Source organism: Carlito syrichta, unplaced genomic scaffold (genome assembly GCF_000164805.1).
Source record: "Carlito syrichta isolate Samal-C Ts95f unplaced genomic scaffold, Tarsius_syrichta-2.0.1 Scaffold307258, whole genome shotgun sequence".
Lineage (NCBI taxonomy): Eukaryota > Metazoa > Chordata > Mammalia > Primates > Tarsiidae > Carlito > Carlito syrichta.
Window position 1 is genome coordinate 596688 of NW_007251354.1, and position 15610 is coordinate 612297.

At 34.5% G+C, this 15610-nt stretch overlaps 1 protein-coding gene across 2 annotated transcripts in view; it reads left to right on the top strand.

The window, feature by feature from the left end:
* The window catches only part of P4HA1 (prolyl 4-hydroxylase subunit alpha 1), a 137197-nt gene that overhangs the window by 82857 nt on the left and 38730 nt on the right, over positions 1 to 15610 (top strand). Inside the window, exons 6-9 of one of the 2 annotated variants that reach the window (XM_008064293.2) lie at positions 5915 to 6154; positions 8338 to 8534; positions 11096 to 11272; positions 14308 to 14378. In XM_008064293.2, coding sequence (XP_008062484.1) covers positions 5915 to 6154; positions 8338 to 8534; positions 11096 to 11272; positions 14308 to 14378 — 685 coding nt within the window. Of the gene's footprint in view, positions 1 to 5914; positions 6155 to 8337; positions 8535 to 11095; positions 11273 to 13252; positions 13324 to 14307; positions 14379 to 15610 lie in introns of both variants that reach the window. The other variant, XM_008064292.2, reaches the window with a different exon arrangement.

The following is a 15610-nucleotide window of genomic DNA, read 5'->3' on the forward strand; positions in this document are numbered from 1 at the left end:
TTTGCCTGCAGTCTTTTGCTATTTAAAAATAAAGCTGTCAATAATCTTGTGTAGAATGGGTGCAGTGGCTCAAGCCTGTAATCCCAGCACTTTGGGAGGCCGAGGTGAGGGGATTGCCTGAACCCAGCAGGTCGATGCTGGGGTGGCTGTGAGGGTACCACTGCACTCCAGCCTGGACAATGGAGTGAGACTCGAACTCAAAAAAAAAAAAAGAATAAACACACATATATTAATCTTGTGCATTGGTTATTTTGTATTTTTGCTAAGCAATCTTTGGAATGTTTTTCTAGAAGTGTTTCCACTGGATCAAAGAGTATATGAATAGATGCTTTTGCTAATGTCCCAGTTACTCTTCACAGAGATTGTATCATTTTGCATTTCTACCAGCAATATTTGAGAGTCCCTGTTTTCCCATGGTATTACCCAAAAAATGTCAGACTTTGCAATTTTTGCCAATCTGATAGTTCACTTTTCTTTAATTTAGATGGACTTGTATGTATACAGTTTATTTGTTCATCATTCTTTCTTGTACCTCAGACTTTCCTTTTTGGAATTTTCCTTCTTGAAACACATTCTTTTTTTTTTGAGTCAAAGTCTCACTCTGTTGCTCAGGCTGGAGTGCAGTGGCATGCTCACAGCCACCTCAGTCTCAACCTGTTGGGCTCAGGTGATCCTTCTGCCTCAGCCTTCCAAGCAGCTGGAACTACAGGTGTGTGTTATCATACCCGGCTTATTTTTTTATTTTATTGCAGAGAGGAGGTCTTGCCAAGTTGCCCAGGCTGGTCTCGAACCCCTGAGCTCAGGCAATCCTCTCACCTTGACCTCCCACGGTGCCCAGCCAGAAACACATTCCTAAGAAGCCCTTATATGTACTTTGTTTGACTTGGAATTGTTTGTGCTTCCTAAATCTGAAGTTTGATGTATTTCAATTCTGGAAAATTTTCTACAGTTATGTCTTCAAACACTGTCTCTCCAATATCCTCTCTATTCTCTTCTTTTTAACTCTAAGTAGATATAATTAGGCTTTATTTTTTCCTCATTTTCTTTTTTGGGGGGAGTCCCTTCCCATTTCCCGCCTCCTTCATTAGCTTTTAAGTTGCATTTCATCTTTCTCTTTCTCTCTACTGCCTTCTATGGAGTTTAGCCCATGATAATTTACTCAGTTCTGTCTTCTAGATTTACTGCTTTCTTTTTAGTTGTATCTAATCTACAATTTTACTTATCCGATGAGTTCTCACTGTTATTGTTTATACCTATGATTTCTGAAAGTTCTAATCCTTCCCCAACTCAAATCTGCCTTATCTTTGTTAGGGTGTTTTGTTTTTTTCCTATTTTCTTTTTTGAGTTGGAGTCTCACTCTGTCACCCAGACTGGAATGCAGTGTCATGCTCACAGCCACCGCAGCCTCCACCTGCTGGGCTCAGGTGATTCTTTCACCTTAGCCTTACAAGTAGCTGGAACCACAGGCATGTGCTAATTTTTTGATTTATTATAGAGATGAGGTCTTACCAAATTGCCCAGGCTGGTCTCGAACCCCTGGACTCAGGGAATCCTGTTGCCTCTGCCTCCCAAAGTGCTGGGATTATAGGAGTGAACCACTGTGCCCAGCTATTTTTTCCTATTTTCTATTTTTAAATTTCTTTAAACATTTTTATCGTAGTTTGTATTTTTAATCTGTTATCTCTAATATCTGGAGATCTTGGGAGAGGACTAGTATTGGTTTTGATAATTTCTGCTGATTTTACTCATAGTGGCCTCTTTTGTTACATGCTTTGTAATTTGTTTTGTTTTGTTTTGAGTTGGAGTCTCACTCTGTCGCCCACACTGGAGTGCAGTGGCTGCTCCTGGCCACCGCAGCCTTGACCTGCTGGGCTCCGGCGATCCTTCCGCCTCAGCCTTCCAAGTAGCTGGAACTACAGGCGCGTGCTACCATGCCCGGCTAATTTTTTGATTTATTGTAAAGATGAGGTCTCGCCAAGTTGCCCAGGTGGGTCTCGAACCCGTGGGCTCAGGCAATTCACTCACCTCAGCCTCCCAAAGACGCGGGATTATAGGCTGAGCCACCAAGCCCGGTTGCTTTGTAATTTTGAATTGTGTGTGCTTTAACTGGTGACACCTGTGGGGATATTGCAAAGCCTGGGGCAACAGTACATTTTCTAGAGTATAAATATTGTTTCTGCTAGAAGCAATGCCTTATGCCATTACCAACCCAGGACCTTTTTTAAGTCAATTTCTTGACTTTAGTTTCCCAGACCAAGGAGACAATGTAAATTTGAGATCAAAATTTCCCTGAGAACATGCCTGTGGAATTCTATAGAGGATTTTCCTCCTACTAATAGTTAGACTGAGAAAAATAAATTATTTTATTGTTTGTCTTTGCCAACTGACAGTTTATTCTTTCAGTTAAGGTTTATTCATTTATTTAAAGTGTAGTTCTTCAAGGGTTTGTTTTATGTGTTCTCAGTATTAGTTTGCCTCTTTGCATGGGCTAGATTTATCTCCTATCTCCTACTTGGTAGAGAAAAATTAGACCTCTAGGTTTCTAATTCTGGTGACTACCTCCAGGGTAGACACAACTTCATACTTAGCTTACGTCTCTGGGTTTCAAGTTCCGTTTTAGTTTTGGCCCCAGGAAATTTGCTTAATTCTTGTGAGCTTGGCTATAGTATAAATGGGTAATTGTTGTTTTATCCAGCATTTCTAGATGTTTTATATCAGAAGCCTTCCCCTCATAATTTATGAAATAATTCTCTATTACTTAATTAACATTGTATAAACAAAAACCAATATAAAGTACTCAAGTCCTTCTCCAAGTAATTCGTCTGATTTATTGTTTATAAAGATGAAATATGGTTGTTATTCTGTGCACATCATTCAGAGTTGTGCTATTTGTGTTTCTTTCTATAGTTTTTCCTATTTTTTATTTGTTCTTATGGAAGTAAAAATGGTAGTTGTACCATATTTAAAAAGAAAAAAAGGTATAAATATTTAGGAAACAACTCACTTGTAATCCTCCCAGCAAGATAACAGTTTGACGTTTTTCTGGCTTTTCTATACAGTAAGTCCCCTACATATGAATAAGTTCTGTTTTGAGAGCGCATTCCTAAGTTTAGTTTGGTTCGTAAGTCCAACAGAATTAGCCTTGATACCCAATTAACACAATTGGCTATATAGTACTGTACTGTAATAGGTTTATAATACTTTCCACTCAAGTAATTCATAACAAAAAATAAAGAAAATATATTTAATCTTACAGTACAGTACCTTGAAAAGTACAGTAGTACAGTACAACAACTGTCATATGGGGCTAGTATTGAGTGAACAGGCAAGAAGAGTTACTGACTGGAGGAGGGAGAGGAGGTGAGAGATGATAGAGCTGAAGGATCATCAGCAACAGGAGATGGAGGGCAAGCTGCAATTTCACTCACTCCTGTTGTTGATGGCCCAGGTTCTGGTTCCTTGCTGGATTCAATTCTGTCTATCCTCTTGAAAAAAATGAATCAGTGATGTCTGGGTAGTAGCTCTTTTTTTTTTCATCAGACAACCTGGTAGCACTGGATTGCATCCTGAACGGCTGCTGCAACCTTCGTGTACCGCTCTACATTCGGGTTCTGTGCCTCAAAATTAGCAGTGTCTCCTTAAATAAAGAAAATCCCCTTGCCATTTTCTGCATTGTGAATCTCTTTGGTTCTTCAGTTACTTCTTCAAACTCTTGTCTCTCTCAGCCATTTTTTCGGGCCTCCAATTTCATCGGGTCTTCATTAGTATTGCACAGCAAGGAGTTCAGTAAGGTCATCCTCTTTCAGATCTAGCTCCAGCTTCTTGCCTGGCTAAAATTGTCTTTCTTAATGAAAAATACTGTTCTATTATAATGACAAATCTGCCTATATATTTCTTTGCTTTTAGCTTATTATAGTTTTTAGTAATATTATTTGGTTCAGCTACAAAAATCTTTTTTAAAAGATCTCCAACCCCCCATTAATAAACTTTAAGAAAATAATTGAATTATGGTAGTATAGTCATAGGATATATATTATTCTTGTCTTATAATGCTAGGTTTCTTAAAAGCAAAGCTACCAGTTTACATTACTGCTTTCTCCCACTATTAAGTTTTTCCATTTAATGGTATATTAGGAGCATACATTTCTGGAGTCATACTGAGTAGATTCCAATTATGACTCTTGTGACCTTGAGCACATCAGTTAATCACTCTGTACTTTAATTCCTCATTTGCAGTAGGATTGCTTTGAGGATTAAATAAATGAAAAACGCCTGGTACATGGTAAGACCTCAATAAATGTAGGCCCTTATTTTAAAATGTTTTTCCTCATGGTGTTTTTTGATTTTGTATTTCTTCAATGACTAATGAGGCTAAATATTTTCTCAAGTGTTTTGGTCTTCTATTTACAATTTCTGACATGTGAACAGTCCTGTATCTCCTTTTCTTAAAGTAGAAGTTTCACTTCAGAAGCAAGTTGACATAATACCAGAAGCACAAGTGCTAATTTTCTTACCTCATCAAAATTAAAATTTTGTGCTTCAACATATACTAACAAGAAAGTGAAAAGACAACTAATAGGATGGGAAAAAAGATTTGAAAATGTTATAGCTGATAAGGGACATGTATCTAGAATATGTAATGAACATTTGCAAATCAATAATAACGAGACAACTAAATTTTTTAAATGGGCAAAAGATGTGAATAGGCATTTTCTTCAAAGAATACAAATGGACAAATAAGCACATGGAAAGATGCTCAACATCATTAATCATTAGGGAAATGCAAATCAAAACCGCAATGAAATGTGACTTCACATCCACCAGAATGTCTGTAATAAAAAAGAAACAGAAGGACAATAACACGTTTTGGGCAGGATGTGGAGAAATTGGAATTTCATTTCTTGCTTGTGGGAATGTAAAAAGGTGTAGCCATTTGGAAAACAGTTTGACAGTTCTTCAAACTGTTAAGTACAGGTTGTCATAGGACCCAGAAATTTCATCGCTATGTATCTACTCAAGAAATGAAAACATATATCTACACAAAAATTTGTATAAAGATGTTCTTAGTAGCATTGTGTCCAGAATTGGCAGCATCTGTAGAGACAGAAAGTAGATTAGGGGTTTGTCCAGGGCTGGGGTGGGATGGGGAAGGTAATGGGTGGTGGCTGCTGATAGTTACAGGATTTATTTTTGGGGTGATGAAAATTTTATATAATCAGATAATAGTGATAGTTGCACACCTCAATAAATATACTAAGAACTTTTGTAATCTTTAAATGGTTACGCTTTATGATATTTAAATTATGTATCATTAATGTTATTTAAAAGAAAGAAAGAAACCAGTTGATCAGGTCTGCCTTTCCTGTACATTTATCTCTTACCCAGATTGTTGGTTAGGAGTGAGATAGATATATTTCAGTTAATGAGTCCTACTGTATTAGAAAACAGCATATTTCGACTTAATTGGTATATGATATCTGATAATTTGTCTTGAGTTCTCTAGGTCCCACATCCCCTATTACCGACTGTGTAATTCTTGTCTAGCTACGGTACCTTATAGATTGTTCCTTTGTTTATAAAATTTGGATGATTTTTGCTTTTCTTACCTCAGAGGATTATTTTGAAGTTCAAATAAAAGTGACATAGCACTTTTTTTTTAAAGCAAGGGGCAAAACCTCTTTGGGTCCCCTCCCACTGTGGGAGCTTCTCTGTCCTCTCATTAAATCCTGCTTTCTCACTTTAAAAAAAAAAAAGAAAGAAAGAAAGCAGGATTTATTGACAGAACAGAAAAACTCCCACAGTGGGAGGAAAGCCGAAGGGGTTGCCCAAGATAGCACTTTGAATACTGGGTAATCTTAAATAAATACGGAGTAGTATTAAGACTCCTAAAATTCTCTGTATTTTCTTTTTATAGGAGTGAAACACAAATCTTTTCTAACAGCTGAGGACTGCTTTGAGTTGGGCAAAGTGGCCTATACAGAAGCAGATTATTACCACACAGAACTGTGGATGGAACAAGCACTAAGGCAACTGGATGAAGGCGAGGCTTCTACCATAGATAAAGTCTCTGTTCTAGATTATTTGAGCTATGCAGTATACCAGCAAGGAGACCTAGACAAGGCACTTTTCCTCACAAAGAAGCTTCTTGAACTAGGTATGTTATCTAGACCTAATTTAAGGTTGTAGTTATACTGGGGATTATCAATCTGTCTGTCCGTCCGTCCATCCATCTGTCCGTCCACCCACCCACCCACCCACCCATCCATCCAGCTAGCTAACTATCAGTCTATCTCCATCCATATATACCTTTGGTATTTTTTATTTGTTGTAAGTGAAGAGCTTTATCTGTAAAACACACTTTATCCTTTACCTCTTTATTCTCAAAGTAAATGAGTTTTTTCACCTAATAGTACTACAATAGTGGTTGTGTTTCTCTGCTCTGTATTCTTAAGGAATTTCAAAATTAGACCTAACCTAGCTAACTCGGTCAAAAAATGTTTATTTACCACTTTACCATTTTAAATGTTAGTTTCCTTTGAAGGGTGTTGTTTGTTGTATTTCATACTAAAAATAAAGTGATTTAAAATAGATAAACTGAAAATGTATTTGTCATATTCAAATGTTAGAAAAATGCAATACCTTATAAGAATTTTATCACAAGTACTTTGAACAGAGATGTAGTGTTTCTTCCAGTATGGTCCAAAGACCACATGCATTTGAATTACTTGGGTACTTACTGGAAGTGAAAATTCTTTGATTTCTACACCAGACTCACTATATAATAATCTCTGGAGATAGATTTCAGAATTTATATAATACTAAATTCAGGCAGCCTTTGGCATATAATGAAGCTTTAATACTTTTTGTTTTTGTTTTTTTGAGTTGTAGTCTCACTTCATCACCCAGGCTAGAGTGCAGTGGCACGTCCATGGACACCCCAGTGTTGATTGCTGGGCTCAGGCGATCCTTCTGCCTCAGCCTTCCAAGTAACCGAAACTACAGGCATGTGCTACCACACCAGGCTAATTTTTTGATTTATTGTAGAGATGAGGTTTCGCCAAGTTGCCCAGGCTGGTCTCGAACCTGTGGACTCAGGCAGTCCTCTCACCTCAACCTCCCAAAGTGCTGGGATTATAGGCTTGAGCCACCATGCCTGACTTGAAACTCTTTTAAAAAATTATTTTATGAATAGGGAAATATATGTATGTTAGAAAAGTCAAACAGCTCAAAGGATGATTATCTGAAAATGAACTTTTGATAATTGGGTTAATTTGTTAGTTGGGTGAAATAATACATTGAGATACTGGTTCAAGTAACCTTTTTTTTTCTTTCAGTGTTTCCCAGTGATTTTTTCCTCCTGACTTAAAAAGTACTTTATACTCATTATAGAAAATTTATTAAAACAGAAAAAGAAATAGAAGAGTCATCCATAAACCAATCACTCAAAGAGACTTACATTTTTGTTTTCTTGTAGTATACACTCCTCCTCCCTGCATAAACACACTTTTCCCCTTCTTTTGCAAAATTAGGCTTATATTGTACATTTATTGTGAGCAGTTTCTGAAGGACAAGAAACATTTTACAATCTAGAGCTAGATTTTCTAAACACTTAGTTACTGTAACAAATGAAGTTTCTACAGACTGTTCTATCTTTTTTATTTTTATGTATGAAGGGTTGTTTGGATTTTTTTTCTCTAGGACCAGACCGCTTAGTCCTCTTTCCTCCTACTAAAAGATAGCTAAAAATTATGACTAGTAATTCTGAGGCAATTAGTGGATTCCAACTTATTTGAAAATTATATCTTTAGTTTCCCTTTTCCTTCTTACCTTGAAATTTGGGACTGAATTCTACTCAGCCCCGAAGTAGGCTACATTTATAATGCATTTGTGGTAAAGGTTGTGTTTGTGCTATGTATGCTCTGTCTTCCCCATGATGATTACTTTTCCGTCTCAGAAAAACATTTTCCATTGCTTAAAATAAGTAGGATAAGTAAGATTTTAAAATTCATTTGACATCAAATTGAGCATATTTCCCTTGGCTGATTCATAAATTCTCAAAGCAGAAGCACTAATTGCTACCTTGAAATAAATAGCTGTTTCCATCTCCAGAACTGTTTTTATATAGGATAACTATATGTTCTGATTTACTTTGGGACAGTAGTAGCTTACACCTATTGTTTTGGCCTAATAATTTTTATTAGTGCCTCCTTTCACTTGCAAAGTCACCTTGGTTTGGAAGATAAACTTTATTGTCTTCTATGTTTATATTACTATATTTTGAGGCTTTAAAACAAGTGTAAACTTACTCATGGGCACATTTTCTTTCTCTCCTAATAGATCCTGAACATCAGAGAGCTAATGGTAACTTAAAATATTTTGAGTATATAATGGCTAAAGAAAAAGATGTCAATAAGTCTGCTTCAGATGACCAATCTGATCAGAAAACCACACCCAAGAAAAGAGAGGTTGCTGTGGATTATCTGCCAGAGAGAAAGAAGTACGAAATGCTGTGCCGTGGGGAGGGTATCAAAATGGTAAAGTGGAAAAGCCAATTGTGTGTATGTGAATGTGTGTGTATGTACGTAGTTCTAGAAAGAATGAGAGTTCTTTTATAGTTAAGCCTGTGTAATTAAAATTAAAATGACTGCATAAAATATTACAGTATGCTATATTACATCACTGTGGATATTTCATTTAATGTGTTCTAATTATTAGCCAAACAGCTTTAAAATAAAGCTTGTGAATCATATGCTATTACATGCATTCGTGGTAACATTATCCTTTTTATAGATCAAAAGAGGCTTATTTCCCAGAATGAAGGATCAAATAAGTTTAAGGAAACTGATAATTTTTCTTATATTTATTGCAAAAGAGATCTCAGCAGTCTTAAGTAGAAATAATATGCTATTTATGAGATATAACAGATTCATCTATACAATAATTTCTTATGGTTTTGCCTCCTAGTCAACCTTGATAAGATTGCTTAGTGAAATGCTTTGGTCTACTTAAGAAATACTCAAAATGCAGAAAAACTTTCAACAGATTTTATCTTTAACTTTTAACTTTTATTTTATAAAAGACCCAAATATATCTATAACCATCCCTTTGTTTATTGTATATTGATATTTATGTATTTATAACTCAGAATGGCAGTTCTACAGGATGTTAATAGGTATTAGACCAAAAATGTAAAAGGATCCAGGTCTCAAAACATTTGTTAAACAAAGTTTAACATAGGTTTTTGTTTAGCCTTACAACTTCTCAGAGCCTTTTTATGATACTGTACACATTATAGATGTGATATACATTGTTTCCCAATATTAATTGATTCCTTTTTTAAAGGAGTATCCTGTGGTGATAGTGTTTAGTTGGCTGTAGGCATATATAGAAGGAATTAATGCATTTTTGGAGTAGGTACTTTTAAGTATACACATTTGAAGAGTATTTAAGTTTTTCTTTTTTCCTTTTTTTGAGATGGGGTTCACTCTGTCACCCAGGCTGACGTTGAAGTGGTGACATCATAGCTTATTGCAGCCTCCAACTCCTGGGCTCAAACAATCCTCTTGCCTCAGCCTCCCAAGTAGTTAAAGTGACAAGCGCATGCCCATACGCCCAGCTAATTAAAAAAATTTTTTTTATAGATGTAGAGTTTCACAATGTTGTCCAGGCTGGTCTCGAACTCCTGGCCTCAAGTCATCTTCCTGCCTCGGCCTCTCAAAGTGCTTGGATTATGGGCATAAGCCACTGTGCCTAGCTCCCTGAATTTTTCTTTACTGCTAATAAACTGAAACTACATTTACATTTTGATATTGATGACTGTTGACAGCTTAACCACTAACGGCAAATAGTGTATTATATTTATGTTAGCACTTATAATAACTAGTTAGTAGGTGTCCTAGTTTAATAGGAGTCCTAGGGGGACATGTTTGCTTTTACTTTGGGAGTAAATACAAAGATAGTGACATTTGGTTAGATTCATTAGACATTTTACATTTTAATTCTTAATATGTTAGTTTGTATCTTTTAAAGATAAGAACACAAAATAGCTACAATACCATTATCATACCTAAAAAATTTCACAATAGTTTCATAATATCATCAAATATCTAGTTAGTGTTCAAATTTTCAGTAGTAAGCAGATATTTCTTATTGCTTTTAATAACTCTTGAAGACAGCAAAATAGAACAACAGATTTAAAACACTTATGCCAATTTGTTGATATAACACGTACATGTCAATTCTGCCCCAAATCAAAGGAACATTCTTTTTCTCAGAATCGTTAAATTCATTTTATCATTATATAAAAGACTTAATAGATATTAAATCCTTGGGTTTGACTCTAGATAAATAAAGTGCATGGAAAATAGACATGAATCATTAGTTTTAGTACATTATTTATATAATAATTAAGCTGGTCATATTTCTGTTTATATGATATGCTTGCTTAATTAAGAGAAAAATAAATGAAATAACTTATTTTGTCAATATTATACATGGATGATTAAAGGGAATTTATTTTTGTTGACTGCTATATTTTTATACCCTAATAAAAGCATCTAGCTTTTTAATTTAATGACTTGCTGTCTGTTTTTCAAAGCCAGCCATTTTCACCTTTGCCCTTAAAATTTTTTTTCTTTCTTTTTTTTTCTTGCCATGAGCATTTAATTGCAAAGTATTTAGGAAAACTTTGTTTTGTTTTTCTTCTAAAACCTTTCTGGGTGCTTCCCAGTTACTTTGTGATGTTTAGAGCAATGCTGGGCATTCATTTAATATTTCCATAAATATTTTCATTGTTTCTTTTATATTTATAACACTTGAACTGTATTTTGATAAGAGAAGGGTTAAAAGACAAACCCTACCATTTAAAAAAAAATTTAAGGTCTCTTATCCCTCACACAGAAAATAATCATTATTAAATTTTTTAAATTCTGAAGATCCTGTTTGATGTAAAATATTTACATAGTACTTCCTATTTTGTATATTTTCCCAGAAATACTCTGTGTATATGTAAGGTTGATTATTGTTTCTTATCTGCATAGGAATAGGTGTTAAAATATTACTCTAATATATTTATTATATTCTTAATTTTGTTTAGACTCCTCAGAGACAAAAAAGACTATTTTGCCGCTACCATGATGGAAACCGGAATCCTAAATTTATTCTGGCTCCAGCCAAACAGGAGGATGAGTGGGACAAGCCTCGTATTATTCGCTTCCATGATATAATTTCTGATGCAGAAATTGAAATTGTCAAAGACCTAGCAAAACCAAGGGTAAATAAGTTTTTTCTTTTTTTCTCTTCAATTTACTGTACCTGTGTATCAGTTTTTCTTTATAAGATGACAGAAAGGATAACTGATCTGGTAATAATACCACAATTTTTTTTTTTATGATTTTGTTGCATCAACATAATGGAGTTGTTATTGAAACTGTCTTCATGCCAGTTTTTCTAAGTTTATTATCAATGCAAGTAGCTTACCCTGCAACTGGGATTTAAGCACTGAATTATGAAAATCAAGGATGAGATTTTTATTTACACTTAATAAAGTTGTTTTTCACCATCTTTATGATAAACTTTTCTATATATTTTGGAGTCTTTTAATCTCAAACTACTCAAAGCCCAACTTTTTCATACCTTCTATGTTATTATCTGAGAGACTACTTTTGAAGTACTTTTATTCTCCTTTATGCACATTATTACTAGAATGATATAATTAGTCACAAGCATCATGTTAACATGAAATGGTGACATCATAATTTTCAGATTTTAACACACTTTATTTATCTTAATAAGAAAAATGATCTGGGTGGGCGCGGTGACTTACCCCTGTAATCCCAGCACTTTGGGAGGTCGAGGCGAGAGGATTGCCTGAGCCCAGGGGTTCGAGACCAGCCTGAGCAAGTTGGTGAGACCTCATCTCTAGAAAAAAAAGAAAAGAAAAAAAAATGTAAACCCAATCCTATACACTTAGTGTTTAGCATATAAATTCTTCTTTGGTGAGAATGTGGGAAAGACTACCTTTTATGCTCTTGCCTTTTTTCCCATCAATTTGTTCTTAAAACATATTTGGTCTTCTTGATAGTAAAATACAAACTACCATCACTTTCATAAAGAGATTGTTAAATGAATACTAGGCATATTTTTGTTCTCTTACTACACAGGGATTGGCAAATTTTTTCTATAAAGACTTTAGGCTTTGTAGGCCATATTTCTGTTATGACTACTCACCTCTGCCACAGTAGTGCAAAAACAGCCAAAGGAAATATGTGAATGAGTGTGGCTATATTACAATAATTTATTTATTTCCAAAAACAGGTGGCATGCTGAATTTGGCCTGTGGGCCATAGTTTGCTAACCCTTGTTATGTCATAAAGACTTGCATTATCTGGATATCTGTACTGCAAAATAAACTTAGAATTTTTTTAAAGTTTTATTACTTTTTCAGTTGGTACTTTTTTTTTACTAAATATTTCATTATAAATGCAAAAGACTCATCTAATATTAGTATGTATGGGTGCTGTTCAAAGGAATTAAGAATTCATTTCAGCTTGGAGATCAAGTCTTACATCTCTCTAGGCTCGAAGGCTTCAGTCTTCAAAGGAGATTGCTCAGTTTGGACTTTTTTTATCAATACATTTAATGGCAATAAAATTTGATTTCTTAATTACCCTCAGAATTATCCTTCTATCTTTTAAAAGAAGTTTAAAGTCATTATCTAGGCTGTCATCTCTTTCTCATGAGCTCTTTTAATCTACCTTTGTGCTCTGTCCAAAATTATTTCACTGTATATATGTTACTGAGTGAATATCTTGAAGAAAGAAAAGATTGACATTAAAACAAATTTTAGACACTAACCCTGGCAAACAGTTCTATCATTAAAAAAAAAATTAAAGTAAAAAAGTTTTGGAATGGATTATTAACTGCAAATAGCCAGTCTTGTGACTACGAAATAGGCTTCAAATTACAGAAATTTCTTTGTCTCACTGTCACATCCTCTAACCATTGAAAGAAATTTAATTTCCAATCTTTTTTGTTTGTGTACTCTCAAAACAAAAACTAAATAATTTTAAAAAAATACATAAACCTAAAAAACTAACTGGCTTTCAAAGCTCAGCACAAGGTGACTGGAAGTATATGGAGATATTTTCTCTTTTCAGCCTCCTTTGTAAAAACCCCAGAATTCTGACTGATTGGGTAAATGTGATTCATTTTTTGTCTTGTAATGCAAATATTTTGATGGTTGGCTTCACAGCTGAGGCGAGCCACCATTTCAAACCCAATAACAGGAGACTTGGAGACGGTACATTACAGAATTAGCAAAAGGTAAGAGATGTGTATGCTGTATATTTTGCCCTCTAATAAGTGTTTTGTACATCCTACAGGAACTATTCCCTTTAAGGGAAGTAGGTCATTTTCAGTCTCCAGCTCAAGTCACCATCCTGTATATAAACAGGATAAATGCATGGATAAACTGCTTTGTGTTTCACAGGTCTTTCCCTTTAACTAGAAGTTCTGTTTTTAACCTTTAATTGGTTTTTAATATGCTTTCTTCAGATTAAATATCAGATATCCAGGAAATGGCCGATTATTTGTTTTCTTTTTCCCTTTTGTTACCAAAGGGGGAATAAAAGAAGCAGCCTGGTTAGGGAGTAGTCTTTGCTTATGCAGTTTTCTCACATTCATAAATGCTGCAGACTCACATCATCCTTCATGGTGATTGTGTTGGCATTTGTTCATATGTCTTATAAAATACCATTGTCATTATATAGTATTCTGTGTTCCTCCTGTTGGAGTTTCTAATTTGAAAAACTTGCTGACTCAAAAGTTGGCAATGGAAAAGAGAGTTATGCATCTGAGCTCAGTCTTCCAGAAATTACTTAGTTGTCGTTTTCTTTGCCAGAGATATTTAAAAACTGTTCTATCTTGGTGAGAGTTTTAAAAAATGAATTTGAGGACACTACTAATTTTTTTCAAAATATTTAAAGAACATTAAACTTCTAGATCTGAGAAAGCTCCTGTGAAACCCAGTGCTATAAATCATTTACATACAGCTTCAAATGATTTTTTTTAAAAAAGTGAAAGGACAATAAATCTACAACAAAATCTGTCAACTCATTTTCTCTTGATTTGGAAGTGGCTGTTCTTAATGCCACATTTCTAAATGTTTTTGCGGATTTGAAACTATTACCTACCATCCAGACCAATCTGAACCCTTCCAATCACCTGTGGCTTGGCAAAACAAAATAAACAAAAGCCCCAAATTGCCTGCTACTGGAGTAAGTCCTTGTCCTTTCTCTTTTTTTGTAGCTGAGCCGAGCTACAGTACATGACCCTGAGACTGGAAAATTGACCACAGCACAGTACAGAGTATCTAAGAGGTAAGGGAGTAATGGAGAGAACTTTAGTCATTTGGACCATTTTCTTTCTTGAGAATTTAATTTTCACAAAACTCCTGATACAGTTTCTAAGACCTAGGCAGTTAAGCTTAGATATTTAATGGTATCCATGCTTGAATCTTCATGACAGACTAAACAGACGTGGTTATAGTTAATACAGATTTTTCAAAATAACTTCTTTAATTACAAAATGCCTCGTTAGGCTCCCAAAAACCCTAACTGGTAAGTGAAGTTGTATTCTCATATTGAAGTAAGAGATGTTTCCAAAGACCTTTCATCGAATAAGGTCTAATTTGGACTCTGGTAAAGTAGAGGTTTAAACATCTCTCTTGATAGCTGTAAGTATTGAGAAAGCAAATGCCTTGAATGACTATGTAACAAAGCCTTTACAAATTAATCGGTTTCAAATTTCTTGCTTTAACAATGTTTAAAGAGACTCTAATTAAGTTATTAGTTGATGAATCATTAAAATAACTTTTAAAAATAGATCACTGTGTAACTTAGGAGTATAACTTAGAAGGAGCTCACAGAATTGAGTGTCATTCCAGTAGAACTTCTTTTCCATCTACTTGTGAAGGTTTTTCAGCTCTCATGAACATAGAAATATCTTTGTACTGAATTCTGTCCTATTCTCACAATTAGTAATATTTATCCATAGATACAATAACTAATTAAAATAACAAACATAGTTTTCACTTTTTTATATTTAATAGTGATTGTTTAATCATGTTGTTTAGATTAACATCTATGAATAATAATTGCAGTAACTCAATCCGGAACATTATTTTTACACAGATCTTTATGTTATGGGAAATTTATATTTCTGTCAACTATATAAATATTTTTATTATAGAGAAATATAATGTGATAAAAGAGTTTCACATTAAAACTTAAAAGTATCACTCTAGGACAAGGTTTCCTAACCTTAGAACTATTCATTTTTTGAATTAGATAATTGTTTGTTGTTGAGGACTGTTATAATCTTCACAGGATGTTTAGCAGCATCTCTGGCATCCATTAGATGCCAGTAGCACCCTTCCTCCAGTTGTGGCATCAAAAATGTCTCCAGACATTGCCAAGTGCCCCCTGGTAAGCAAAATTCCCACCACCACCTCTAGTGACTCCACCCTTGTTGAGAATGGAATGAAAAGTAAGATTAAGAAAAAAATGTACAATTTTCAAGTATTAAAAAATATTTTGTTCATGCACTTTTT